The 27,770-nt window shown below is 35.7% G+C and overlaps 1 protein-coding gene across 3 annotated transcripts in view; it reads left to right on the top strand.

Moving 5' to 3' along the window:
• SLIT2 (slit guidance ligand 2) overlaps window positions 1-27,330 on the top strand; it is a 258,432-nt gene extending 231,102 nt beyond the window's left edge. For all 3 annotated transcript variants that reach the window (XM_059845090.1, XM_059845089.1, XM_059845088.1), the window contains 8 exons: window positions 6,093-6,186; window positions 8,043-8,180; window positions 8,273-8,513; window positions 8,852-8,982; window positions 14,077-14,231; window positions 19,934-20,222; window positions 24,186-24,397; window positions 25,488-27,330. In XM_059845090.1, the coding sequence (XP_059701073.1) occupies window positions 6,093-6,186; window positions 8,043-8,180; window positions 8,273-8,513; window positions 8,852-8,982; window positions 14,077-14,231; window positions 19,934-20,222; window positions 24,186-24,397; window positions 25,488-25,729 (1,502 nt within the window). In that variant the 3' untranslated portion in view covers window positions 25,730-27,330. The remainder of the gene's footprint in view (window positions 1-6,092; window positions 6,187-8,042; window positions 8,181-8,272; window positions 8,514-8,851; window positions 8,983-14,076; window positions 14,232-19,933; window positions 20,223-24,185; window positions 24,398-25,487) is intronic.
• Window positions 27,331-27,770: the final 440 nt, after the last annotated feature.

Raw genomic sequence — 27,770 nt, 5'->3', positions numbered from 1 at the left:
AAAGGGATCATCTCAAACAATTATCTCAGTTTATGCGAGCTTTAGACAAAACCTTCTTGCCACTGCAACAAAGAAGTTGCATTAGTACTTTGAATTCACTTGGTAATCAGATAAGTACCTTCCTGAAATTAAACCATGCAAGTAATCAAATGGAAATCATGTGCTATCAAACTTGATAAAAAGTTCAATAATTCCATCAAATTAAATCATAATTCTCACACTTGTAAGAACTGCACGTGTTAAAGATTCTTAGAATAAAGAGATGCATTTGTTATTCTTGCTTTTTATCACTCATAAAATTTTCTATTTCATCTAGCTTAATAAACTTTAAATTACCATTCTATATTAAAAGCTCAAGTATTGAAATAATTTTACTGCATTTGCATACATGATATTTGTGGCAAGCTGAGCTACCTGCGTCTGGTTTAATCACTGCCTTGACTCATTCTAGTCAATGATCCACCCTTCTGTTCACCTTAATTGTCTTAAAGCTCACCTGCTTAAAAGCTACTGCTTTTTTGCTGTTAACAGTGAACATAAAGCAAATGGAAATGTTAAACTAAACTAAATGAAACTAAGCGCTGTTTTATACTGAGATCTACGAGCATGGGAGATAGCTAAAAATACTTATGCAATGCTGAAAGAAGGGAACAGTCCAGCAATTTGATTCTAAAATTAAATTCCAAAAAATTTTCAGATTTCTGGTTATAAACCGCATTCTACTATCACTGACACCTTTTGTCAATTCTAAGAAATTTTGTCTCTCATATAGTCAACATTTTTATTTGTATTTTCTGAATAATGAGCTTAAGACCTGAAATAATTCATGTTGTATACTGCATATCAAACTGAAGACTTAATAAAATTGCAGCTGTTTTCTGTATACAGTTTGTTAAATGGCACTGTCATTTTCCAACCCCTGTTGCACTCTATTGGCTGTTTGAGTCACAGTGTTAGAGACCTCCAGTCACAGTCAGACTGTGATACCTAATAGATAAAACATTAACACTGAAGGTGTTTACTAACAGTATAGCTTAACTAAACTCAGAAGATGAAATGGATAGATAAGTACACACACAAAATCCTTCTATTCTACTCTGTGGTAGGTATTGGGTATTTTGACTTTGGAAGAGAGAATAACATTGAAAAAACCTGGATTTTGATAAATAAAACTGACTATTGCTGTTTTTAGATTCTCTGTCCAGGTTTGGGGTGGTTTTTTTGTTTTTTTTTTTAATATCAAACTCAGTTTTGCTAATAAAGGTCATTTTAAACTTGTTTCTTTATAAACTTGCCTGTAATTAGCAATGTGCTATTACAGTAAGAAGCCCATGTCCATTTTTGTTAGAGCTGTCCTCTTCATTCACAAATGTAGTGGGTGAAATTGCTTTATTTTAAATTTATTAACCAATTATTCAAAATAACAAAGATGTAAATCCTTTTTCACCTCATTGCCTCATTACTCGTTATTTGTTGTAGTACATATCTATAAATGGAAAATCCACAGTTAAGGGTCTATTCAGCCTTGAGAAAAGAAGGCTTGGGGAGACTTTATCACCCTGTTCCAGTACTTAAAAGGGTGGCTGCAAGGAAAACAGAGACTCTCTTTTTTACAAGGAGTCATTTGGAAAAGAGGAGGAGTAATGGGTACAAGGTACTCCTGGGGAGATACCAGTTAGAATTAAAAAAGAGGGAAACTTTTTACAGTCAGGACAAGGTGCCATTGGAATGATCTTCCTAGAAAAGTGGTGGATTCCCCAACAGACCCTTTCAGGATTCAGCTGGAAAGGGTGCTGGGATATTTTGTCTCTTTTGCCTTTTCCAGGAGATGATCCTTGAGGGATAAACCTGGTATTCTATGATAAAGTTTTTTGTGATTTATTATCTTATCAAGTCATAAGAGTGAATTAACACACACAGGAAGCACAAACAGACCTGTGAATCTAGCAAACATACAGCTTTGGTTACCTATATAAAGTATCACCAGTATATATCATCAGTATTTCATAGTGTTGTCTGACTGTTTAAGTCTACATCACAGTCTATGCAAAATCTCAGTAAGTATTTGTCTTGAGCTTGGAGGGTTGTGTTCATTCATAATTCCACTGGTTTCAATGCTACTCTATACTAGAATTCAGACTTCCTTAGATTCATTAAGCCAGATGTCATGTGAAAAGAGTTATTGCTGGTTCTAATTAAACTTTGGAAGCTTTTCACAGGTTTTTTTGACACTTTATCCACTACTTACTTTTAAACAAACTAGTCTGTTCCTTATTCTCCTACATACAGAAATGTTCCCATCTTTTAAAAATATAATTACTTTGCCAAGAAGCCTCAGTTACAATATTATTAGATGAATAAAAGAATGTCCTCACACTTGGTGTCAAGCTTCCTTGAACTGAGACTTTTTTGTCTCAACCTTTTCTGATTATTTTGAAGTATGCTCTTTAAACCTTTTATTATGTTTCTCAAGTCAGGAAACTCTCTAAGATTTCCTTCCAATTAGGCCAAGGAGCCTAACTTGATAAATTTGTGGGTTTTTGTGCAATGAATGTTTCAATTTAATCACTATCTTTTCATTTCAAAAAATTACTGCTTCTTTTCTCATTTAAATTCTGAATAACACAATGGTTGTTCAGTATACTGAAGGAACGGTTTCTTTACCATGAAACTATATTCTTCAGTGATTCTTTATTATATATATTTTTATATACCTTTTTTATTAACTTTTTCAGTAACATTTCGTTTTGGCCATGAGAATGCTCCATTCAGAAAAAGATCTGTTGGCATTAATTAATATATGCAGTTATTAACTATTAGCTGTACAAGACCTTGCATTTGGGTTATCTTTCCTTATTATTCTGGCATTTGCATCTTCATTCAGAAACTGAGTGTCTGATGTACACATTTGGATTCCATCTTGATATTTTCTTTGCTGATCCTGTGTACAAGTCTGCCATTAATGCTATTTTTTTTTAATGCCTAAAGGTTGTACTGTAAGTAAAGCTGACTTTTATGGTCATGGTATTTTTTACATGAGTCTTCTGCTACATGGCCACCCTCCTGTTTCCTAATTGCTACTGACTGTCTAACTAAAACTCCAAGGATATGATTCGCCTTGCATACAGTTTGCAAATCCAAGGGAAAAGTTTCCTTACTTTTCTGCTGTCACAGCACAAAAAGTTCTGCTTTAATGTGCTTTTCTACAGAGTACTCTGATCAAACTCTGACCATAATCTTAAAAATGCCTGGTGATGTTTGATGATGTTTGCAAACCATTTGGCTGCAGTATGCCTGGTAGTGTAACATTGATTTTATAATTTGAAGTGGACATTTTTCAAAATGGTAAACCTGTTTAAAACTTATATGTCCAATCAATATAAGGGATTCATAGCCAAGAGTGGGAAATAAGAGGATTTCAAGTGCCCCTGAGCACTCCTCATGAGGTGATTCAGCTTTCAGTATCGTTCTGAAGACATTAGGCCAGCAACCTATGAATACTAAAATGCAGTGTTGTCTAAGAAATCCTGTATTTTATTTTAATCCTGTATTTTACCTGGGGAAGGATTTACAAAAATGTACAGGCTTAGATACTATTGAGTAAGACTATTTACCACTCAAGTTATTTGAGAAATCTATGCCAATGATAATCTAAGCCAAATCAACGTCCTGTAGCAAAATCAGTTTAATAAATTTGACAGGAATGGTAAGGAAGCTTGTTCCCATTATGCCACTCCTAAATTGCCATTTTCTAGGTCGTTTGGTCTTCTTTTCACTGACCCATTGCTGTGAATGGATGAGACAGCAAGTTTCAGCTCTGCTTGGGAGAGAGGCTCAATGTGTCACTTTCAGAAACTCTCTGATATGCTGTCAGATTTAATAATCTTGGGAATATTTAGAGGTGCTTTTTTACAAGTTAGTACTGTACAACCACATTTTTTATTACTCGTAGTTGGGGTGTGGGTGTCATGTATTTTTCAGTTCTGCATGTTAGTTAATATACAGTATATGCCATAATAAGATATTTTTATAAGTGTGTGTCTAAACTATGGGAATGTGAACAAACTAGGTTAAAACAGCAGTAATTTTTGCTTATTCTACTCCCATCACCCTTAAAATCTGAACTCACTGTTCCCATACTTACATCTCACTCTTAAACACTGCTGCTCTTTGAACAGATTTTCAGCTATTATAAGTTCTGCAAATTGACTAAATGCTATGTGAAGAATAGCATTGAGGACCTATATATATATGAGTTTGTTTGAACAAAACCCTTTGAAAAGAGAAAGGGATCTGGGTTTTGTTTAATATATCGTGGGATGCAAACAATCCCTGGTATTTCAGGATTTTTTGTGCACTGACCTAGTCATAACAGTTGCACATTTCCAGACTAATAATTCTATTGAGAGCTTGAAGAGGCTTTGAGGATAGAATTATAATCCTTTGTATTTGTCATCTTCAGTGGCCTGCATTTGATCTCCATTCAATTTCCTACATGTATTGACTAAGTCATGTTGTTACTGACTGTTTTCCTGAGGCTATTAAGTGACTTGTTCATGTGGGCTAATTTCCTATGTTATCCTGAACCTTTCCAGAACTTTGGTTTGTAGAGAAAACACACTACTTGCAAATTGAGAATGTCGTATTTATTTATTTATTTACTTATTTATCTTTTGTTTTTTAATCTTTGATTAAAAGAAAACCAGTCTGGATCTTTTGAATGGCTGCAAAATACTTGTCTAGCTGTTTTTTAGCTTGTCCTCTCATTTTTGAAGATGCAGAGGTCCCATGTCTTATTGCACACAGTATACATTTTTCAGTTGTGTTCTCAACTGGCATAACTGTCTTTGCTCCTGCTTCAGTTTTGCCTTTTGCTCTATCCTTGCTTTAATATAGACTGTTCCTCAGCTCTTTTTTGGTTTATTTGTCCACTGCACTGCAAGCCACTGACATGCTCAGCTCAGTAAAACTGAGGGATACCAAATATTGCCTCTTTGAAAGCAAGTTCAGTTTGAGCAGTGAAAGTGTCTGATCATTTACTCCTTTCTTCTGCTCTTCTGTTTGTCATTGTCATGTACAGTTCTACTTCTCTTTGCTTGCCAGACCATGTTTTATTACTGGAAAGGAATAAAGGACAGGGACAATCCTACTTCTTCCATAGTTTCAGACTCTGATGGACCTGTCAGTCCATCAGGCACAGGGTTTATACCTGTATATTACACATATATTCTTCAAATGGATTCTGGAATAAGTATACCTACCTTAAAACCCAGTGATTACTGGTTAGTTAGTGCATGATACATGGTATCATCTGATAAGTTAGTCAGGGAACAAGATATTGTTGATCTGTTTACAAACCTGTGTTTCCTTTTCATAAAGTTGCAAATAAAAAAATAATTAACCATATTAAAATACTTTTTGGATTATAAGACCATTTTGGAAATTAGAGCCACTGCCTCTATCAGCAGGGAAGGATAGACATTTTACATAGATTTTTTTTTTTCTTTTCTTTTCACAGAACAGATTATAGATAATTATGGTACATTAACAAATGCAAAAAATGGAGAGTCATATTTAAGGAAAAGTAGAAAACAAGTTTTCATTTTTGGATAATTGGAATTGTATTGACATGCAGTGATATTAACAGGTTTTTTTCAGGTAATAGACTACTTATAGTGATAGTGCAAATCTGGATATATTTGTGTCTTATGTGCTTAGAAATAAGTAAAAGAAAAGCATATTGATGACTTTTTTGTTCTAGTGATTTCAGTCACTAGTGTTTTTATATAGCAGAGCTAGATAAATATTATAAAACAAAAAGAATTACAAGATTACCATTTATATCCATGTATAGATGATTGAACTTGATACTGTTTATAAATAAGTTACCAGGTATATTATTATTTATTTTTGTTATTTCTGTATAACCATTTATTTATGTATTATTATTTATTATAAAGGTATTTATTGTTATGTAAATAAGCATGCATATTTTAGTGTTAGCAAAGGAATTGCTTTTAAAATTCTGTTCATTGCTATTTTCAGGTCACTGTGATATTTTCACTGAATTGACAACATACATTGTATTTCAGGTGAACTCTGTGAGGAGAAATTAGATTTCTGTGCCCAAAACCTGAATCCTTGCCAGCATGATTCAAAGTGCATCTTGACACCCAAAGGATACAAGTGAGTCTGAAATGTTATTAGAGTCTGACTGGATCAAAGTTTCTATTCTTCTGTCCCGCTTAGCTTCCTTTCCTTCTGTTTAAGTGGAAGCCAATTCTACTCTCAAAGTACTAATTTTGATTATAATTAAACCTTATGGCAGAATAGGCCATTTTTTTCATGTAAAGCTGCATTATTATCTGAAGTATGTTTTCCTGAATTTGACTGATCTTTAAAAGGTCTAATTCCAACCAGATTTTAAACACAGGTAGCCTTTATGATGGTCTATACAAAACCCTTATAGGAGTTTGAACAGTAGGAAAATAATTGCATTTAATTGAAGTGGAATAATTATATTGCTTTTAGAGAAGTAATTGTGAAAGAGATTATTAGGAAGGCATACTGAAAGGCATAAAGTAAAGAAGTCCCTCCCCAGGAAAGCTAGTCTTTAATTATACCATATCCTTATCATGATTAATTAGTATGTACAATTTAAAGTTGTTTTAATAGGCTTTAGCTTAATAAATACAGGAAACCTGCAGATTTAAATTGTTCTCACAAGTGCCTGTTTTATGCACAGCTTGCTTTTGTGCTAAAATCAGATTGTCATTCCCACTACTTATGAAATGACATTTTATTTAAAATATGGCATAAAAATATTAAATATTCAGTTGAATGTGAAACTAAGTTGATAGTTTCAACTGGAAAAATAGAAAAATTGTTTGGTTTCTGTTGTAGTGCATTATGTTTGTTTTTTCCTGTCACTTCAATAAACCTAGTTTAGTGTCATATACTTTACTCTCCAGTCCATTAATCTTTTCTGTTACTTTTAAATCAGAAAATAGCACATGCAGTATACTTCAAGATGTATCTCAGTCAGACGTTTGATGAGTTGCTCTATATTCTTTTTCCCTTGTCTTGTTCATACCTGTTGTTGAATAAAAAATGAAACTTATTTGATTGAAGTGCTAAATTTAAACTTACATGGCTATTTAAAATCACTCTTGCCAGCTTAGAGAAAATTTTAGATAGTAAAAGAAATGACACTAAGGAGGGAATCAAAAGATCCAATGAAATCAATTCATGACATCCTAATTTAAAAAAAATATCTTATGGATGCATGAATTTGTAATATTTTCCATTAGTTTTTGACAGAGTTCTGAGCATTCTCTCAGTCCTATATATGAGAATTCCCTAAAGGAATGCCACTAGCATGAGCAATGAGAGTTTCACATGGAAAAAAAAAAAAAAAAAACAGACCTACAAACAAAAATCATTACATACTGTTTTGAAGATGGGCTGTTTCTAGACCAGTGGGAGGACAGATGATGGGTTTTGAGACTTCCGTTAGTTCAACAACCATGGAGCTATTTTTAGTAAATCAGACTGGTGGAACCTTAGGAGCAAAAAATTTATGCATAACCTTTAAACTGCATAAATGGGCCATTGGTCTGTTCATAGCCATTCAGTTGGCAAAGAAAATAACCATCGGTACCAGCTTTGGATTATTTGTCTTGGTTTCAAGCATATTGATTGTGTTTAGTGTTTGCAGCCATGAATAACATCCTGTAACATTCTATCTTGCTCATAAATTCTAGAAACTGCTTAAATTATTCATGAGGGCTCTCTAGATTTGCACACAATTCCTCAATATAACAGCAAGTGTGTAAATATTTTAACTAGCAAACCTGTTTTCATTACATATGTAGATTCCCCCTTGAATAGTATGATGAAGCTATAAAGTCTTTGCACACAAAGTATTAGGAATGCCTTTTTTTCCTTGATTTTTAAACAACACAGTAGTTCCTTAACTTTGTTATATCACACAGGGTCATTAAAAGGCACTGTGCTATCAGATTGGCTTTGCTGTTTTACAGATGTGATTGCACACCTGGATATGTAGGTGAGCATTGTGATATTGACTTTGACGACTGCCAGGACAACAAATGTAAAAACGGAGCACAGTGCACTGATGCAGTTAATGGATACACGTGCATTTGCCCAGAAGGGTACAGGTGAGAAAGACCTGAAGGCAGTACAAACATGGATGTCTTCTGTCACAGTTGTTTTTTCTTGGAAATACTGATTGTTTTCTGTTTTCATTTAGTGGCTTGTTTTGTGAGTTTTCACCGCCAATGGTTCTACCTCGCACCAGCCCTTGTGATAATTATGAATGTCAAAATGGGGCCCAGTGTATCATAAAAGAAAGTGAACCAATCTGTCAATGTTTATCAGGCTACCAGGGTGAGAAATGTGAAAAGCTGATTAGTATAAACTTCATCAACAAAGAATCCTATCTGCAAATCCCTTCAGCTAAGATACGCCCCCAAACCAATATCACTCTACAGGTAAGTTCACTTGTGTTGTGGATTCTCTTTTCTGGAAAAGAGAGTAAATGACTTTCCATGATGTTGAAAATGACCCAAAGTTATCATTGGCTCACTTAAAGAGCTTTCCACAGTTTGAACTAAAAATCTAGAAGAATTAATGCAATAACTCTATATTCACATTGAAGTAGATGGGCTTATTGATAGGAGGAGAAAGACTTTTGTCAGGTTGTCCTTCAAAAAAGAATTTTATAATGAAGTAACAGACTATGGCAGTAAATTCAGAGATTCAGTTAATACCTCATTTTGATTAAATACCTAATTTTTGTGGTTTCTAAATATTTCTATCTTTTAACTAGATTGCCACAGATGAAGACAGTGGGATCCTGCTGTACAAAGGCGATAAAGATCATATAGCAGTGGAACTGTACCGGGGTAGAGTGAGGGTCAGCTATGACACAGGATCATATCCAGCCTCTGCTATTTACAGGTGAACCTGGATGAAACACATCTGTAACTGAAACAAAACCTACATTCATTACTTATATCAAAGTCGCATTTTTTAGTACTTGGTTAAAATAAATATATGCAAATTAATGTGTTGTCAGACACTTAAAACCTCTTGCCAAAAGATGTGATTTGGTTGGCAAGTAACTCTAATGTAGATATGTCAGACAGATAATATATTATTTGATGCAGTAAAACAGAATAAGAGTTAGCTTTCAGCAGAATATTTATACATTTTTAAAGTTCACATGTAGCAGTGAAGTTTTTTCTTTGTTGTAACTGCCAAATAATTTTCTAGTGTGCTGGGTAAAATGAAAAACTACACTGTATAAGCAGAAATTAAATAGAAGCTTCTCTTCTCTGGGAGGCAGTCATATAATGTGGGATTTTTCCCTGGCAAGTGAAGAGAAAGCTAAAAACTTGATTCTGAAAAAAGGCAATACCTTTGAAAAATCAATGGCTTTTGCTTCCAAAGTCATTAAGGGAAAGACTCTACAGCTGCTTCTGTAGCATAATTTTTGAGCGTTTTTTTTTTTTTTTAATCATATTTCTCTGGCTCTCTGAAAAATTACCACCTGATTTTTTTTGGGGAGGTATTGTAAAACCTCACAGGAATTAGCAAGCAGTCATTGCAAGAGTGAGCAGAAAGACAAGAGGCATCACTTCCTAGCCTTGACTGCCCTCTTGGTGCTACTATTACTTTCAGAAGTAAAGGGGAAGTATTAAATCAGTTTTCCTTGAATGTTCTTTTTGCTCTGTTTAGACCTTTTATTGTAAAATTTTATAGGTATATTTGCTTCTAGAGTTTGTAAAAGTCACACTGTTCTGCATTCTATTAGAGACATTTCAGTGAAAACAAATTATTTTTATAAATTATTTTACTCCTATTCAAAATACTACTTTTTTTTTTCTATCTGGGTTAGGGCTACACAAGAAATATAGATTGTTTTTTCAGGAGTTTAATTATTTTTGTTGATTTTTATTTCAATAGGTACATCTTTCTGAGAATAAGAAGCAATAGGAATAAGGGTCATATGTAGTTCCAAGTTATTTTGGCTCCCATTTCTATAATCTATTTAGAATACTTCTTCTCTTTCAAAACATATATGTTCTTCCCATGAATTTAAGCTTTCTCTGGCATTCTTGAAACATAATAAATACTGGTAATTCACACTTTTCCATTACAGTTATCTATAAAGATGAATCTAGAAAGATTGAAAAACAGTACTCACACAGAAAAAAAAAAAACAAACATAAACATGGAAGGAGTTAATAACAAACTGACCAATTAACAGAGTCCCAATTAGGTCCCTGTTACAAAATAATAAGAAGCATCTCCCCTATATAGTCGAATGTCTCTTTTGAATTATGTGACAAATGAAGAATGCAACTGTAGTGAAGAAAGGGACAGGAAATGTAGTGACACGTTACAGAGTGACACAGCTGTTTAGTGAAGCAGATACACACTTTTGGTTATTATTTTTAGTTTCTCTTATTGTTGTTAACCTGCATTTCATTTCTGATATGCATGATGGTGAGTTTCTGAGATATTTGAAAGCTATTATGTGATAGTCCAAGTGTAGTGAAGTCTTTTGCTGTTGAGGCAAGGCTGAGGGCATACTTTACTTATCTCTTTCTACAACTGTCTGAAAGAAGATTGTAGCCAGGTTCAGTCTCCTGTCATAAATAACAAGCAATAGGACAAGAGGAAAGTTGCACCAGGAGAGGCTTAGATTGGATATTAGGAAAAATTTCATCATGTAAATGGTTGTCAAGCATTGGAACAGACTGCCCAGGGCACTGGTGTAGTCACCATTCATGGAGGTGTTTAACAGAAGTGTAGATGTGGCACTTAGGGACATTGTTTGGTGGTGGACTTGGCAGTTGGTGGAGGACTGGTTTAGTTGCTGGACTTGATGATCTTAGAGGTCTTTTCCAAACTAAATGAGTCTGTGATTTCATCATTCTGTTTTGGGGGGAAGCCACAAATACATTACCACATTTGGGTATAGGTATATATGTGCATCTAGTGATAGCCCTACAAACTGTGTGCTGTTTAATGTCTATTTCAGGTTCTAGAAAGGAGTATGTTGTAGCACAGAATCTTTTACACATTTTACTCAAATCCCTTCATTGTTTCCAGTTCTTACTGTTTTACCCTCACAGAATCTTTCTGATATCTCCTGCCTGTTTTAAGGTTTTTGCCTTCTTTTTATCCATTCATTGCATGTTGTCTTTCTGTGCTTTCGTTACCTACTAAATCTGTCTCCTGGAATGTTTCCAGTCCTTCCTTCAGTCCCTCCCTTGTGCTTCCCTCCTGTCCTCCCAGTTCATGGGAACTGACTGCAGGAAGAGCCATCATCCCAAAAGCAGTCATCAGTCAATGTGAGAAACAAGATGATGGCACTGCCAAGACAAATAAATAATATTCAAACATTGGAGATAGTTATTTGAAAAAATTTGATCCACTTGTGTTTTATTCTGTCTAGGTATCCATTTTTAAATGTTAACTGTTTTTTTACATAAAAGAAAAAAAATATTTTCATTCTGTAAACTAGTTTTCATCACATATTTATTGGAAATGTGGGACTATTTATTCCCAGATCATTATACTTCTACAGAGTACCAGAAGCCTTAAATCAGTTCTTCTTACAGCTTTTCATTACAATCTATGCATTCAGATCTCGTATCTCCAATGGGAAATGGACTAAAAGTGATGTAAGTGCATTGGCAGGAAATATTGCAGATATGCCTTGAGTATATTTCCTCTTCAATTTAAACAACCCTTACCTAGGAGGGTTTCTCTTTCTGCAGTAAATTTTTACCAGTGAAACAGTTTAAACCAGAGGCTTTTAATAATCACTCTTATCAGAGACACATTCCCTTTACACATTATGGTTTGTATCCCTGGAATGACCCCTTGCTCTAAAAATGCATTTTTTTGTGTTGCTCTTATTCTTCTAAATACTGTTGAGTGAAAGGTTTAGAAGTTGTGAAATAAGTTTCCTTGAAACAAGAACATTACATCAGGATTTCTGGCTTCCTGAAGTCAAGAAGTTATATGCACTTTGATTTTTAGCACATTTTTTTTGCCTGGATTCATTGAAATGTGTTAAGCAACTTAATCACAGCATCTTTTATATTGCTTGATCAGATCAAACAAACCTCTTGATACCTTGAATAAATCTTTCTCTTTAGGAATGATAAACCCTGACCATTTCCTTTCCCCCCATGGAAACTGGCAGTCCCCCTCCTGGCAGCTCCCATAAAGTGTTTATTGTGCCAGTGTCTGCTCTGTCATGTGTTTGCACTCTCAAATAGAGCTGGGTTTATGTAAAGCATGCATGCTACCATGCAGATCTTTGATCCACAGTGAGCAAAGGCTGTTCACAGAGTTGGTAATAAATGGCTAAGAAGCTATTTAATGTGTCACAGCTGTGAATGACCAAGTGTGCTGCTGATCTGTTCCAGGACAAAAGCAGTTAGGTTAATTAAAACATCACTAAGGATGTTTTAAGGTAATTTGTTTGATTTTTGCCTTGAGATTTAGGAACTTAATCCCTTTCAGCTATCCTACTTTCTCAATGAGAAGAGCTAATTGATTGTGTGACTGTCCATTTCAGACTATCATACAAATTGTTCATTTAAATAACTTTTTTCAAAGGATTTAGCTCACTTATTTGATGGTGCCCTGAAATAAATAAAGGCTTTCATGGGAATAGTTTTAATTTCTGGTCTCTGGACTACAGCTCACACCTTCCATGCATATATTCAACTCTATTTCTCCAGTGGAAAATGGACTACAAGTTATGCAAGTACAATGATATATTCAGTCCCAGAATTGACTAATCATTTTCTTCCTTTTCTGATGTATTTAAGCAGTGTTCAAGTGCAGAGTAGTTCCTGCACTTAAGCACTTGCTACCTAGATACTGAGGCTGATAAGCACGAGCAGCCATTTTTTTGTGCCTAGCAGCATGAGTAAACTTGTCCTTACTCAGGGTGAGTACTAGGCTTGAAGCAAGCATTTTCAGCTTGAGAACCTTCAGGCATTCTCCTACTAGTGAGTTCATATCTTGATAGTAAGCAGAAGGAAATGGTATGTGTAGATGAGAGAAAAAAAAAAAAAATACAACATTCATATTCACTGTACTGGCCAGAAGCTGAACACACTTAAGTAAGCATGCCCAATAAAGATAACAAAAAACTTTATTGCAAGTGTCAGTGGAGCTGTCTGGACCAGTGATATGATTTTGTCTGGCAGGACTAAAGTTAGATGCAGTTCCATATTCCATGAAATAGATTTATGTATCACTGGAGTTGACTCAGGCCTTTATACTTGCAAGATATGTAAACCCAATACTCTGCAAAATGTAGGATACACACAGACTTGCATGCAAATATGATCTTGAAGTAACATTTGAATCACATAATGTTTTAGATTAGAAGGGACCTTAAACAATCCCCTAGTTCCATCTTCTTTGTTATGGGCAGGGTCAGCTTCCACTAGATTAAGTTGTACCATGCCCCATCCAACCTGATCCTGAGCATTTCCAATAACAAGTCCACAAATTCTCTGGAAACCTGTCCCGGTGTTTCATATTAATCCACCCTTGTATTAAAGAACACTTTTTCATGTCACTTCTTTTACTTAATAGATTCTATCTGATCTATATCTACCCTCTCTCAGTTTAAGACAGTTGGGCTGTGTCCTGTTACTACAGGGCCTGGTAGAAAGTCTCTCTCCATATTTCTTACAAGCCCCCTTTCAATGTTGAAAAGCTGCTATAAGGTCTCTCCAGAGCATTCTCTTCTCCAGGCTGAACAACCCCAACTCCCTCAGCATGTCTTCATAGAAAAGGAATTCCAGCCCTGTCATCATTAGTCCAGAAAAAGGGGTGTTGCATTGTATTGGCTTTTAAGCATATGTGCATGTCTTTGCTTATAATGTAATTTTCAGGGGAGTGCACTCCTAGAGAAGTTCTGATCGGAAACTGTATTGACTCTTAAAGGGGAAAAAGGTAAAAAACTCTTCTAACCTGACCATCAACTGTTAATTATTAACTTTTTTTTTGCAGCGTGGAAACAATTAATGATGGAAATTTCCATATTGTGGAGCTGCTAGCTATGGATCAGATTCTGTCTTTATCTGTTGATGGAGGAAGCCCCAAGATAATTACCAATTTGTCCAAGCAATCCACTCTGAACTTTGATTCTCCACTGTATGTAGGAGGTAAGAGGATTTTATTGCTTCTTACTAGAGATATTATAGATAATTTACTGTGGTAACATGCTTTAAGAAACACATTCTTTTGTATCTTAAAGAGACTCATTCATTGACATAACTCCTTAAGATGAAACTTTGGCAGTTTATGTCAATAGCTTCAATTTTAAGAAATAATATGTCCTCAAACTACACTGGTTGCTTTTTTATAATTATGTTTCTTTTTTATGACTGTAAAATTTTGTAAATTTCTGCTGTTATTTAGCCTTTTATTTTACTGAAGAAGTGTGCTTAACATTGTTTAGCTGCATGAAGATTTAGTAATGCCTATTCAAAAAGTGTAGAATGGTAGCATTCTGTTTTGCTCATTTTACATTCCTCTTTCCCTGTACTGATATCTGCAGGAAATGAGAGCAGTGTGTAAAGCCATGAAGTATAATTTATATCTGGAGATCTTACTGCTTAGGGCTGATAGGAGTTAGGACACTAGGTAAGAATGTGCCCAGACAGTTGCCTCACTATATGTGTCAAGGCTTGGGTTTTGTTTGTTTTTAGAAATAAAGAATGTTTAATTGTTTGTTTAACTTGAGCAGCTAAAGTATTTGAAAAATTTTGATCATTTGATGCCAGTTACTCTGTAGAACTTTGAGTTCAAGTACATTGCTTTAAGTAGCAGTTTCTGCTGTTTTTCTATGGACCTGTGCAATCTAGGTAAAAGCCAGAAAATTCAGCCAACACTTAGTGCCTCCCTACTTGGTAGCAAGTCAAAGTTCTTGGAGTTCAGAAATTAGGCATGATTTTTAACCATTATTTAAAAGCTACAGATTTTCATGTTCTACTTAGTTTAACCTTATACTCTTACAACAGGGATGTAAGGAGTTTTCTTCTGATCTGTGCTTTCTGTTAAAAAAATGTACTTCCTTTTTCATTTTGCCTATTTCTTTTATGTCTGAGAATATTTTTTTTTGTTTTTTTAGTCTTAAGCATCTTGCCTCCTTGCAAAAAACTGTGCCATCAATAGTACATTTGTTTGATGTACTGTACTGATGCCTTCAAACGTGGATTGCCCTGCAAAAATGCACATTGCATTTTTTCCTGTGTATCACTTCTGTTGCCATAGTGTCCTGTGCCACATCTGGAAGAGGGGTCCTAGACTCTGATAGGACACTGTGTGCTTGCTTAATTGTGTTATCAACATCAGTTTGTTTAATGACTGCTGAGGCCAATTGTACTACTTGAAAGCTGAGCTTAGTGCAGCACAATAATCCTCCTGTCTGTTATAAGCACCTTTTGATGAAATGAGGCCAGTCTGCCAACTGTAAACATTTATTCTGGGCACATTCTTACCACTACAATGCTGGTTTGTGACATTTGGTTCTCTTCCTTACTTCTTCACCCTGCAGATCTGTGCCTCCATTAAGAGAATCATACTAATCTGCATTGTCATCTTCAAGTATCAGAAGAATAACTTTTGGAAATCATCTTTTCTCTTAGTTGTTTGATACTTAAGAGCAGCAGACTTTTGCATTCTAGTGCATGTTCCTTAGGGAGATTCTGTGTTTATTCTATCATAATTTTTCGCATTCAGGCTCCATATAGGCAATTATTTCTGCTGTCATAGAAAATGTTGATCCAAAAAATAATAAAAACCAATCATAGAAGCACATTGTAACAAAATAAAAGAAAAAACCCCAGCAGGTTGACATTCAGATCTTAATCTTTCCTTGTCTCCATCTAATTTATCTGTTTATAATTTTTTTAAATTCTCAAGACAGGTAATTTTCACTCTTGTATCTTTATATCACCCATCTTTTTGAGACTCAATTATTTTTTTCTTATCCAACTATATCTAGATTTTTTTAGGGAATTTGATTACACATTTTCATCAGTTAAGAACTTAAATTCTCACTAGGTTCTTATGCAGTACTTTTATCTTTGCCAAAGTCTTTTAGTTTGACACCTAAATCATCATGTAGCTTACACTTACTCTTACCACTTTCCTGCTAAAATGGCATTTCTGATAAGCATCACCTCAGTTGGCAGGCTGAAATTCAGACATAACAGCAAGCCCTTGTACAGTGTGTGCTCTCATTCTCTCTCATTCCCTCTCTCTCTGCCTTCCCTCCCCCCCATTTTTTTTTTTTTATGTTACACTTGGGCCACAATATGTAGCTTGGTTTAAAGGGGGTAATTAAACTTATATTTTTACCAAAACTGAGCTAATTTATTTATACTTTTTGGGGTTTTTTTTTCCTTTTTCGAGTGTATAGAGTGTGTGGTCAGAATACACATGCTTATTATTTTTCAGCCTTTCTGTAACAAATTTCAGTAAATCATATTGAAAGTGCATGGCTTTTGTAAGAATTCTTAAGGGACAATCTGTTTCTTCTCAAAAATTCTTCAAAGGAGTCACAGACATCAATGATACTTCACATTCTTCTCTCGGAAATTAGAGCATATTTTACTAGTTGAGAGTGGCACCTTCTTTCATGGATGTCCCTATTTCTGGGACAGGTAGAGTATCAGCTGCTTCTCATTTGTGCCTGCTCTGTTCTGGCAGCTTCTAGAATTAGATACTTGTTTCGACAGTTTTACTGTGTGACTGTTATTTAAGAGAGATTCCTGCCATTTGCCTCCTTGAACAGTAATTTACCTGTAGTCATGTTCAGCATCCAAAAGCCTAAAAGGGGATGGGAGCTACTCTCTTACCTTGCCAAAAATAGATCTGAAATATTTGTCTGTATTGTTTCTGTGTCAGTACTTTCCTAAATGGTAAAGAATCTTTATATAAAAACTATCTAAGAAATATTTCTAAAGAATATAAGCAGGTTTTACACACACTTTGACCTTCTAACATTTGGTATCTTGCTACAAAAAGCAAAAGTTTATAGGTTGAAAGCTTGTGCATATGTTTGCATTGTGTTTCCAAATGTCTCCCTTATTAGAGAAAATAGACAAAAAAAAGTTCTGAATCATGATATACCACCTATTGCCTGGTATCATACATACCTGCTTATATGGTTCTCAGAAATCACATCTAAGTTTCCTGACACTTTCAAGTATAACATCTAGTTTAGCATTGCATTGGTGTGCTTAGTTTTGTACACCTTTTATTTTTACAAAATGTAACATCAGTGCATCTATTCTGCTGAGATACTTAAAGCATTTTCTATGAACTTTAGCTGAGTGTGGCTTTCAAGGGAGACCCCTTCAAGGGGTGAAGGGGCCTTGATGACTCTGCCCGGTCCCTGGTTTGAGAATATGGCAAGTAGATGTGAGGAGATGGAAGCTCATGATTGTTTGCAGTCTGAGTCCTTTAAAATAATAGTTCAGAGCCTATTTTACAGTTTGACCCTGCCTGAGTGCCAGGTGCCCACCAAAGCCACTCTATCACCCCCTCCTCAACTGGACAGGGGAGAGAAAATGCAATGAAAGTTCATAAGCTGAGATGCAGACGGGGAGAGAACCTTCACCGATGTGGCAAAACAGACTCAACTTGAAGAAATTAATTTAATGTATTAAATCACAGTATGAAAAGGAGACGTAAAACATTTCTTAAAGACACCTTCCCCCCACCCTTCCCTCCTTCTCAGGCTTAATTTTTTTCCCCCCAGTTCTCTATCTCCTTCCTACAAGCAGTGCAGGCACATGAGGAATATGGGTTATGGTCCATTCATCACATTGTTTCTGCCATTGCTTCCTCCTCAGAGAAAGGAAACCCCTCCTTCTCTTCCAGGTGGGGTCCCTCACATGGGATACAGTTCTCCACAAGCTGCTCCTGCATGGATCCCTTTTTTCCCATGGGACGCAGTTCTTCAGGAACAGGCTGCTCCAGCATGGGTGCCCCACAGGTTCACAAGTCCAAGGAAAACCTGCTCCAGTGGGGGCTCCTCTCTTCACAGGTCCTGCCAGGAGCCTGCTCCAGCACAGGCTTCCCATGGGGTCACAGTCTTCTCTGAAGCATCCACCTGCTCCAGCATGGTCTCCTCCATGGGCTGCAGGTGGATCTCTGCTCCCCTGTGAGCGTCCATGGGCTGCAGGGGCACAGCTGTCTCCCCATGGGGTGCAGGGGAATCTCAGCTCCAGTACCTGGAGCACCTTCTCCTCCTCCTGCTTCGCTGGCCTCTGTTTGCAGAGCTACTCCTCAAATATTCTCAGTCCTCTCTGGTCACATCTGCACAATTATTCTGTTGGGCTTTTTTCCTTTATAGATACATTATCACACAGCTGTTGCTGCCATCACTGACTGGCTTGGCGTAGGCAGACTTGACAGGTCCATCCTGGACACAGCTGGGATTGGCTCTCTTGGACATGGCGGACACTTCCTGGAGAAGCCACCCCTGTAGCTCCCCCACTACCCAAAGCCTGGCCACACAAACCCCATGCACTTACTTAACTGATAAGATCAAAGAAGATTAGGCTCTTCAACAGTATGGATACAATAATGTTCATTTCTATAATCACTGAAGCCTAGCACGAATGAAATTATAAGGACCTCTAAATGAAAGGCAGGTCTGCTTCACTAGGTTACACAGTATTTCTACATGACTCTTAATTGTTCAGAGTAATATAGAAAGTTATTAGAAGTATCAGTTTACATGGTTAAGGAGCAACTATGCAGAACGTTGCTGCTTTCTTTAAGTACCAGAATGAAAAGTGTTGATTTTATGTAGGAATAAACCTATGCAGCTACTAAGAATATTTATTTTCAGGTAAACAGTTCCTTTCTAATGCTCTGTGCACTTTGATTTCCTTTCCTTGGGAATCTCAAGACTCATTTGGGCATTTTGTGTTCATTATCAGAAGGCACTCTCCTGAGAACTATCTGCTATCGGCTAATATGTTGGCAATAAGTTAAAACAAAAAGCAGGGGGTAGGAGTAGAAGAACTTCATGTTTAGAAGAAAACATTTGATAGTAATGTTCCTTCTGAATTATTCTTGAATGATTATAACAGGATAAGTGCATCACATACACCTACTGCTCTAATTACACCTGTGAAAACTATAGACTGTAACAGAGGAATAACTCTGAAAATGGTCAACACTGGGGACATTTGCATTATCTAAAACTGTACACACATAGTAGTTGGATGTTGAATTATTTTTTATTATTGATTGGTTTTGACTGTAATGGAAAAATAGAAATGGCTTTAAGTTTTATTAATCTGTTTTTGAGACATACTAAACAAAAGTATTTTTGGTTTTGGAACCTCAACCTGTTAAACTATCCTTTCCAGGAAATTTTCCATAGCAAATGTGTATGCTAGTTCCATTTTGATGAGCTGGTCCAACTAAATTATTCTGGACTTGAGTATCTCTAGCTTACAAAAAAAAAAAAGACATATCAGCTGCTAAATTTCAACAACCGTTCTTTTTCTGGAATTCAGAAACTGTGTGCTATCCTGGACTTGAATGCACTAGATCGACCCAGGCAAAGCTGACCTTTTCACAGTTCTGAGCTTCCTTTCTGGTGAAGTCTTGTATTCATCTCTTAAGCATGACTTAGAGACTTACAGGTTTGGAGCTGATTTATACGCATGCTTGACAACCAGGACAATTTCCAAAATTATTGTTCGTGGTTCTAGTTTGAATAGCTAGAAATAATTAATTTAGAAGAAGCATTCCTTTGAAAGTGTTTTAAAAATGCAGAAAATTGTATAGAAAATTGTGACATTATTACACTGGTTATTTGTTATTATTAATTCCCTAGGCATGCCTGTGAAAAACAACATAGCAGCTTTGCGCCAGTCGCCAGGGCAGAACGGCACTAGCTTCCATGGCTGCATCCGTAATCTGTATATCAACAGTGAACTCCAGGACTTCAGAAATGTGCCCCTGCAAGTGGGAATTCTGCCAGGTTGTGAGCCTTGCCATAAGAAAGTTTGTGTGCACGGGACATGCCATGCTACCAGCCAGTCAGGCTTCTCCTGTGAGTGCGAAGGAGGATGGACCGGACCGCTCTGTGACCAACAAACCAACGACCCGTGCCTCGGAAATAAGTATGTCCTTCCTCCAGAAAAAGCAGTAGTTTAATGTGCACATATGTCTCCTGTTACGTGTATTCTTTTTCATAAAAGTTCACACTTGCAAGAAGCAACATAACCTGGGCATGTAAAAGCGAAAACAGCATCCAGGTTTTAACATATGTTCTTTCCATAAACCTAGTGAGGGAAAGTCCCCAGTTCAGGGGAGCAGAATCACACCCCTCACTGAAGTTCTGCCTAAAGCCTGGAAGGTGCTCTTGCATACTTCTCTAGGGGTTTCTTTTGTAATGAGATGCACTGATGCAATTGTGGGTATGACCTTTGGCACAAAAATAATTTTGAAGTAGTTGCAAATGGGAAAAAAACCTATTTTCTTATTTTCAGTTGTAAAGAATAAGGTAATTAAATCACTATTATTAATAATAATATTATTATTATTAATAATATTCTCAACTGCGTTTTGGAAAAATGATACTATGGACATACCTAATATTTTATATTTTCATAGTACCCCAGGTTTTAGGAGGAAAATAGATTTCAAACTTTATGGTGAACTTCTGTTTAAGTCTCAGTGTGGTAATTCTATTTACTGATTTGAGCAGAAAATTTTAGTTTAGATATTTATACATGTCTGTAGAAAGATTCTTATGTATAAATGTGTGGAGATACAAAAAGATATGTATAATTGTGTATATGATAGTATTGATATCTATGCGTATTCATCTTTCAAATTTACTGCAGAGAAAGATTCTATTTGGTTTCATGGTCTCCCAGCACAAGAAGATCAGAAACTTCAGAAATTCAAAACTATTTTGTATTTATTCATCTTGGGCAACAAGATGCCATTCTGTTTGTTCTTACCGCTGCCCTTATTGCAGCTTGGCAACATCTTTTTTTTTTCCTTTTTCTTTTTTTTTTTTTCTTTTTTTCTTTTTCTGTTCAGGCAAGCCCGCTTGGGTCTTTTGGCTGCTGCTCTTTCAGTGCAGCATTTGCCTATGTAATTTTTGACTTTTAAGGACCAGTGGCCTAAGTTTTCTAAGAGATTCTAATTAGATGATTTTTAACTCCTATGTAAAATGATGTTTAAATCATCTTTTCACATAGTGTGTGGAGAGTCTGACCCTTTAAAGTTTTATATAGCAGTTAGCATGTTTTGCAACACAGTTTTATTTATATTGGTTATACACTCTTTCAGTACCTTTAAAGTTTTGAACTCTTCCCAGAGCTAGAGCAGTCAGGTTTTGAAGGATATCATTATAGCATTTAATTTTTTATTGGTCGTTTTTGGCTGTCCTCTTTCACAGTAACTTTAAAGAAGGGTAGTCACAGCAGGTTATAAAATGCAAATGTGACTTTATATTTCAATACTTCAGGATTAAAAAATAGCATCAAATTGTACCCACAAGTTCTACTATCAGAAAAGCCAGAGAATTTCTTTAAACTGTCCTTGAAGTACTCGATTCTTCATTGTTTCTTATAACTGTGCACATTATCACACAAACTGAGTGCTTTTTTGCAGCAAATTATGAAGTTACCAGAATCAGATGTAGGCAGTATCAAGGACAGAAGTAAGTGAGCACAGTGTTAATGTTTTGTTCGCTCTTCAAAGTATTGGGTTTGTTTCTGCTGTATACAGTGCTGTGAGCTTTTAAGAGAGAAAGCCAAAACATTTTTTTTTTATTTGGAGTGGAGGAGGGCTTTGTTGTTCTTTACTTCCTGGGGATTTTCATTCTGTATTTCTTGATTCATCTCTAAATTGTCTATTGAATAGATGCATTTTATCCATCTAATACAGTTTGACATTCTGCTTTATCTGGGCAACAGAATTGTCACTGTGATCTCTGTTTGAGAAATGTAGGTGATCTTTTAGAGATGCACACCATGAGAAGGCTTAAGACACTTTTACATTACCTTCATCTAGGTGTTTGAATTCAAAATATAGTGACCAAAGTTTGCTCTCAAGTCAGTAAAGGAATAAGCACATTTCAAAAGAATAAATAAGAATTCAAGTTGTCTCTAGATAAGCTCATTTCTCCCCATGACTGACTATGTCTGGAGCTTATGGCAATTATACATCCAACTTGAGTGCCTGACACAGGTACCTAAAATTAGATGAGATGAAACTGTGCCCAAGAGTTTGCACTTAGCTTGATGTTCCTTTCAGTACAGTCAGAAGATGAAATTTAGAGCTTCAAAGAGCAGGTGGAAACAAAAGTATGAGAGTTGGCATTAGCTAAAATTTAATCATCTTCTAAGTCAAAGCAAAACTTTACCAAAGATCTTGACATAGATTGCTTTGACATCTAAAGCCTGTATAGAGCATGGCAGGATGTCAGTGCCACCTGAGTAACTGTAGATCAGATGTCCTAAAAGTGGATTTTTATATATGGTGAAAAGATCAAATGCTGAACATATCAAAAAATAAACAAAAGCTATCTGCCCCATGATGCTGTCTAAGCCTTCCATTTTGAATTGCTAAATAACAGTTTTGAAATATCAGACTTCAACCACAGGAACAATTTTCAATTTTTGTAGGGAATGTTGCTTCAAAATACTGACTAGTACAGAAGTAGGAGGTGCTTAACCTATTAGTTTTATTTTTGCAGGTTTTAATCCCAGACTGGTTATGTAATCTTAAAATTTCAAAATGAGATGTTGCACTTAATTGAATTCTTCTTTTAAGACAACATGCAATTTTAGATTAATTTTTGCTATCTTCAAATTGAAACAAATTATTTTATTTTAGATCAAATAGGATTTTTATATTTTTTTATCTCAATTTTTTCACTTATTTAGGTTGCTGTCATAATATACTAAGGAGGTTGTGAGTTCAAGAGTCGTACACTGTAGAGAGGAAAAACATTAGAGAGCAAAAACATGAGGAAGGGTGACCTGTATGTCAGGATTGCATTCCTCCCCACAGAAGAATTTTCACTGTGATCTCCCTAACAGTATTTAAATAGAAAATTTTTCTATGGAAACAACAGTTAAAGAGAATAACCTTATTTTTGGAAGGAAGTTATTGATCCTGTGCCGCCAAATGAGGAAAGGGAAGTAATTTCATTCCAAGTCATTGGTGATAGTTTCAGAAGGTGAAATCCCCTGATGTTCAGCTTACAGCTAGGAACAGGTAATTAAGCATCCTCCTTTTAGGAAGCACCACCTCTCTCTCCAAGAGAAGACCAGCAGTGTGTTCCCATACTACTGTACACCACAACTTAGCAGATGCAGATTACTCACAATTTTTTTGTATTAACAACAAAATTTGAGCCTGCCCCAAATGTTTATGAAACCTCAACTGGGAAATTAGCTGCTTTAATCACTTTGGGTGAGAGTTGACACTGCACAGCCTCACCTAGTGTGAGGTTTGGTATGAATTCTGGGGGAGTGCCGTTGCCTTGCAGTGAAGCACAGAACTGCCTCAGATATTACAAGGCCCTGCTACTTGCAGTTGGCAATACAGACTAATGTATTTGAAGGGAAAGCACATATGCAACTTGAAACTGCCATTGCTTGAGTCAGAACAGCTTCTCTTAGGAAGTGCCTGACCTGTCTTTGTGCTGGGAGCCCCATATTTCATGAGTGACAATATGGAGTTTCTTTTAAATGATACACGAACCAGAATTTCAGGTGAGTTTCTTTTTCCTTTGGCTTGATTTTCCTGTGTTCTTCTCAAAAGCATGCTGAAAATTTAGGTAGACAGGAAATGTTGTTTTTAATACCTGTGGCCTGTAAAATTTTTCCATAACACATCTACAGTGGCTATTTTCTGGTGAGAGGGAGTTCAGTACTGCAGCTTGTTTTGTGTAAACCTGCATACTAATTATAAACCACTTCACTGCATCTCACTGAAAAAGTCCATTAGAAACCAAAGTAATTTCTTCTGACTACAGACCAAAGTATTTGTAGTTAATGTTGCTTAGCCTGAACTTTGATGAATAATTTATTTTTATTCTCTTGGGCTTGTTTCCCCTGTAGATGTGTGCATGGTACCTGCTTGCCGATCAATGCATTTTCATACAGTTGTAAATGCCTGCAGGGACATGGGGGAGTCCTCTGTGATGAAGAGGAAATGCTGCTTAACCCCTGCCAATCCATCAGGTGTAAACATGGCAAATGTAGGCTTTCAGGACTTGGGAAACCATATTGCGAATGCGGCAGCGGATACACGGGGGACAGTTGTGATAAAGGTAAAAAAAATGCATTCATGTTGTTGTGGTCTTAGAAAATAGGCTTTTTCAGTAAAACATGAACAGCCAAGCACATGAACAGCCAAAAACATGACCAATTTTTTTTTTTTCCACAACACACACATTTGTTGCTTTTTTTTCTACCATAAGACTTTATCTTGATGAGAGAAAAACCAAGCCTTTCCCATGAATTTGTTTGCATTTTGAGGATTTTTTCATCAAACGTTTTGCTGTGAAAACATTTCCTTTTTTTTTTGCCTTTATTCAGAAACACATTTTTACTATATTTAACTATTACCTTTTACCTGCTGTATCTTTCTGTATTTATTGTTTCTCTACCTTCTGCAACTGAGAAGCCAAATCCAATGATTCTGCTCCTAGTTTTATCACAAACTCTACTTTTGACCTCTCAGCTTCAACTGATTTATCACAGCGAATTATGCAGGTGAGATGGATGAAAACAGGATGACTTTTCCCCCTACCTTTTTCTTTCTCCTTTGTCTATCAAACCTCTCCCTCTCCCTCTTTTTCCCTTACCCCAGATGGCATTTATTTTGTATTGTACATAGATGTGAATAGAAGAATATGGTTGTAGAACTTTTAACAGATGTCTCATTTTTAGCTGCCATTATACCTCAGTAATTTATGAAGTTAGCGGAATGTAACTTATATTAAGTAAGAGTTTGAATAATATTAAACTCCAGGTCTAATAAATTAAATTGCATGCTCTCTGAAACATTTCCCTATGGTAAACAGAACCAGCTGCAAGCAGTGTAGCAAAGAAGATGTGTACTTTTATAAAAGAGGAAAAGATTTAAGCTTCCAATTTTCTTGTCATTGTAATAGCTTCGTATTTATGGTTTACACATACATAATATAAGCTTTACTGAAAATAGGAGGTATAGGGAATGAAACCCGGCATTAAGCACATTACCTTTGGAAGCACCACTAGCTTCCAATACAGAGTCTCGGTCGAATTTTAAAATACCAATCCCAACTGCGAATCGTAACACAGCATCTCCCCGTGTTACGCGTTCTTTGACCCGCGTCTCAAAATTGCGTCTCTAATTTTGAACGTTGCTTCCCACAGAAATCTCTTGTCGAGGGGAACGAGTCCGAGATTACTACCAAAAGCAGCAAGGGTATGCTGCGTGCCAGACGACCAAGAAGGTATCGAGACTAGAATGTAAAGGCGGGTGCTCGGCCGGGCAGTGCTGCGGGCCGCTGCGCAGCAAGAGGCGGAAATACTCCTTCGAGTGCACCGACGGCTCGTCCTTTGTGGACGAGGTTGAAAAAGTGGTGAAGTGTGGCTGTACAAATTGTCCCTCCTAAGTGTCCCTGTCACACTTGTCTTTTGAAAATGTTGTATACTTATTGACCGTGTCGGACTAATTAATGCTTCATAGTGGAAATATTTGAAATATATTGTAAAATACAGAACAGACTTATTTTTATTATGAGAATAAAGACTTTTTCTTCATTGAAAAAAAGATTCAAGTGCTTGAACTGAGACTTCTCATACCCAAGAGGAGCTTTGAAGAAAAAAAAAAGACCTGGTAACATTGCAGCAGAAATGGGAAACTTTAACTGCTTTTAACATGGATTCTTCTTTATAACATGCTGAAGATACACTGACACTATACACATGTGACTTTCAACTTAACAGCTCAGAGATGAAATACTGACCAGAACACAAGGCTTGTTTTTTCACTTTCGTATCAGTCTATTTTGTTGTCTTGACAGACCATACCAATCACTTACCTATGGATGAGGAAGCTTTATGAGCAAAAAGAATCAGATTATACAAAAATAACAATTGTTTGAAACACATTTTGTCTTTTGGAATTATTAAGCATCTTGAGAAGATGGGGTCTCATTTAATGAATGGGAAAAAGGAGATACAAGAATATACTATAATCCTGAAATCTCCTGATGATGTGTACTTTTATGTCAGCATGTTAGTAAAAGAAGCATAAAAAATTGTTTATCTTCCCTTTTACAGTATTAATTTTTTGTAATATAAATGTTCTGGGGATGATAAAATAGATTATTGATGGATAAATTAGTAATAATATGGATTTCTGTTTCTATGAGTTCTAAACAACTCTATACAGTATTGGGTTTCATTGAGAAATATTTATTGTATCAAAGTACATTGTACTTAACCCTTTTAGGCCATCCCTTTTACTGTTTTTCAATGCTTTAATATATATTAATTTATATTTGTCCCAGTATTTTTGTAATTTTTTTTAAAGGACTTAAAAATCAAGATTTTTTTGCAATAGAACTAACGTAGCATGTCGTCTTGGGGTAAATGTTTTCAGTCTGTTTTTTCCTTTCCATCCCCTTTTCCTTTTCCTTAGAATCTGACCACTTGGTGTCACTGAATAGAAAGTGGTGACAATTTTGGTTTCACATATAGCAGATATTCAGGACACCTTCCAAGAACCTGTAATATATTACAGAAAATGTCTTTACACTAGATGGCAATTGTAGAGAAGTTAATTTTCCCTATATACAGTACTTACAGAAAAAAAGATGGCGTGTAGAAAATTCCACTAGAAGATAGATCTTTATAAATTAATATTCCTATGGAGCTCTTTACCTTTTTTATGAAAAAGAAAAAAAGGCTGTGCTATCAAAAACTGTGATTTTCCCCAAATAATAAAACTACTTTACTGCCCCTAATGTTCCCCATGTTAACATGTTGCTGCTAAATTATAATGTAGAACTGGTAATCAATAGTGGGTTGTGTTCTTCTTTCAGTAAAACCCAGGGTACCCTGTAAAAATGCAGATGTTTTTTCAATTTTATTTTATTATTTTTTTTACAAAAAAGTTAGATGTACATGTGTAATGCAGTGTGCTTTGTCATATTTGGACTGATATCAGTAATGCTACTGATGTTTGTAAATTAAACAGATATTTACTTCATTAACAGCTTTTATTTGTATTCTTCTGAGAATTTTAAATTGTCTAGCAGCCTTTAATTAAACATCTGTTGCAAAGAATATTTGGTAAAAAACAGAATAAAGCCCAACCCTAAATCTAGTGTATTCCTTGCTGAAAATCTGAAGAAGGAATTGACTTGGGATAATTACACCTAGAGGCAGTGACATCTGAAAATGTCTGTGGATTATGAACTCAGATGAACTTATACCAAAACTAAGAAAACTACTTATAACTGCAGTACACTGCAAGAAAAGGCAATTTGAGACTATCCTAATACTTTAGTGGGTATAAAAATGGCAATTTGACAGTTGTTCTAGCAAGTAATATGATTCTTTAGAGGGATTCAGTTTCACTAATCTTTGACTAAGTATTTTAAATTTAAGCAATTGGATGGGATGATACTTAACCAGGTTTATTTTCTC

Source organism: Haemorhous mexicanus, chromosome 4, assembly GCF_027477595.1.
Source record: "Haemorhous mexicanus isolate bHaeMex1 chromosome 4, bHaeMex1.pri, whole genome shotgun sequence".
NCBI classification, from domain to species: Eukaryota; Metazoa; Chordata; class Aves; order Passeriformes; family Fringillidae; genus Haemorhous; species Haemorhous mexicanus.
Note: the sequence above shows the minus strand (reverse complement) of the source record. Positions and strands in the feature narration are given on the sequence as shown.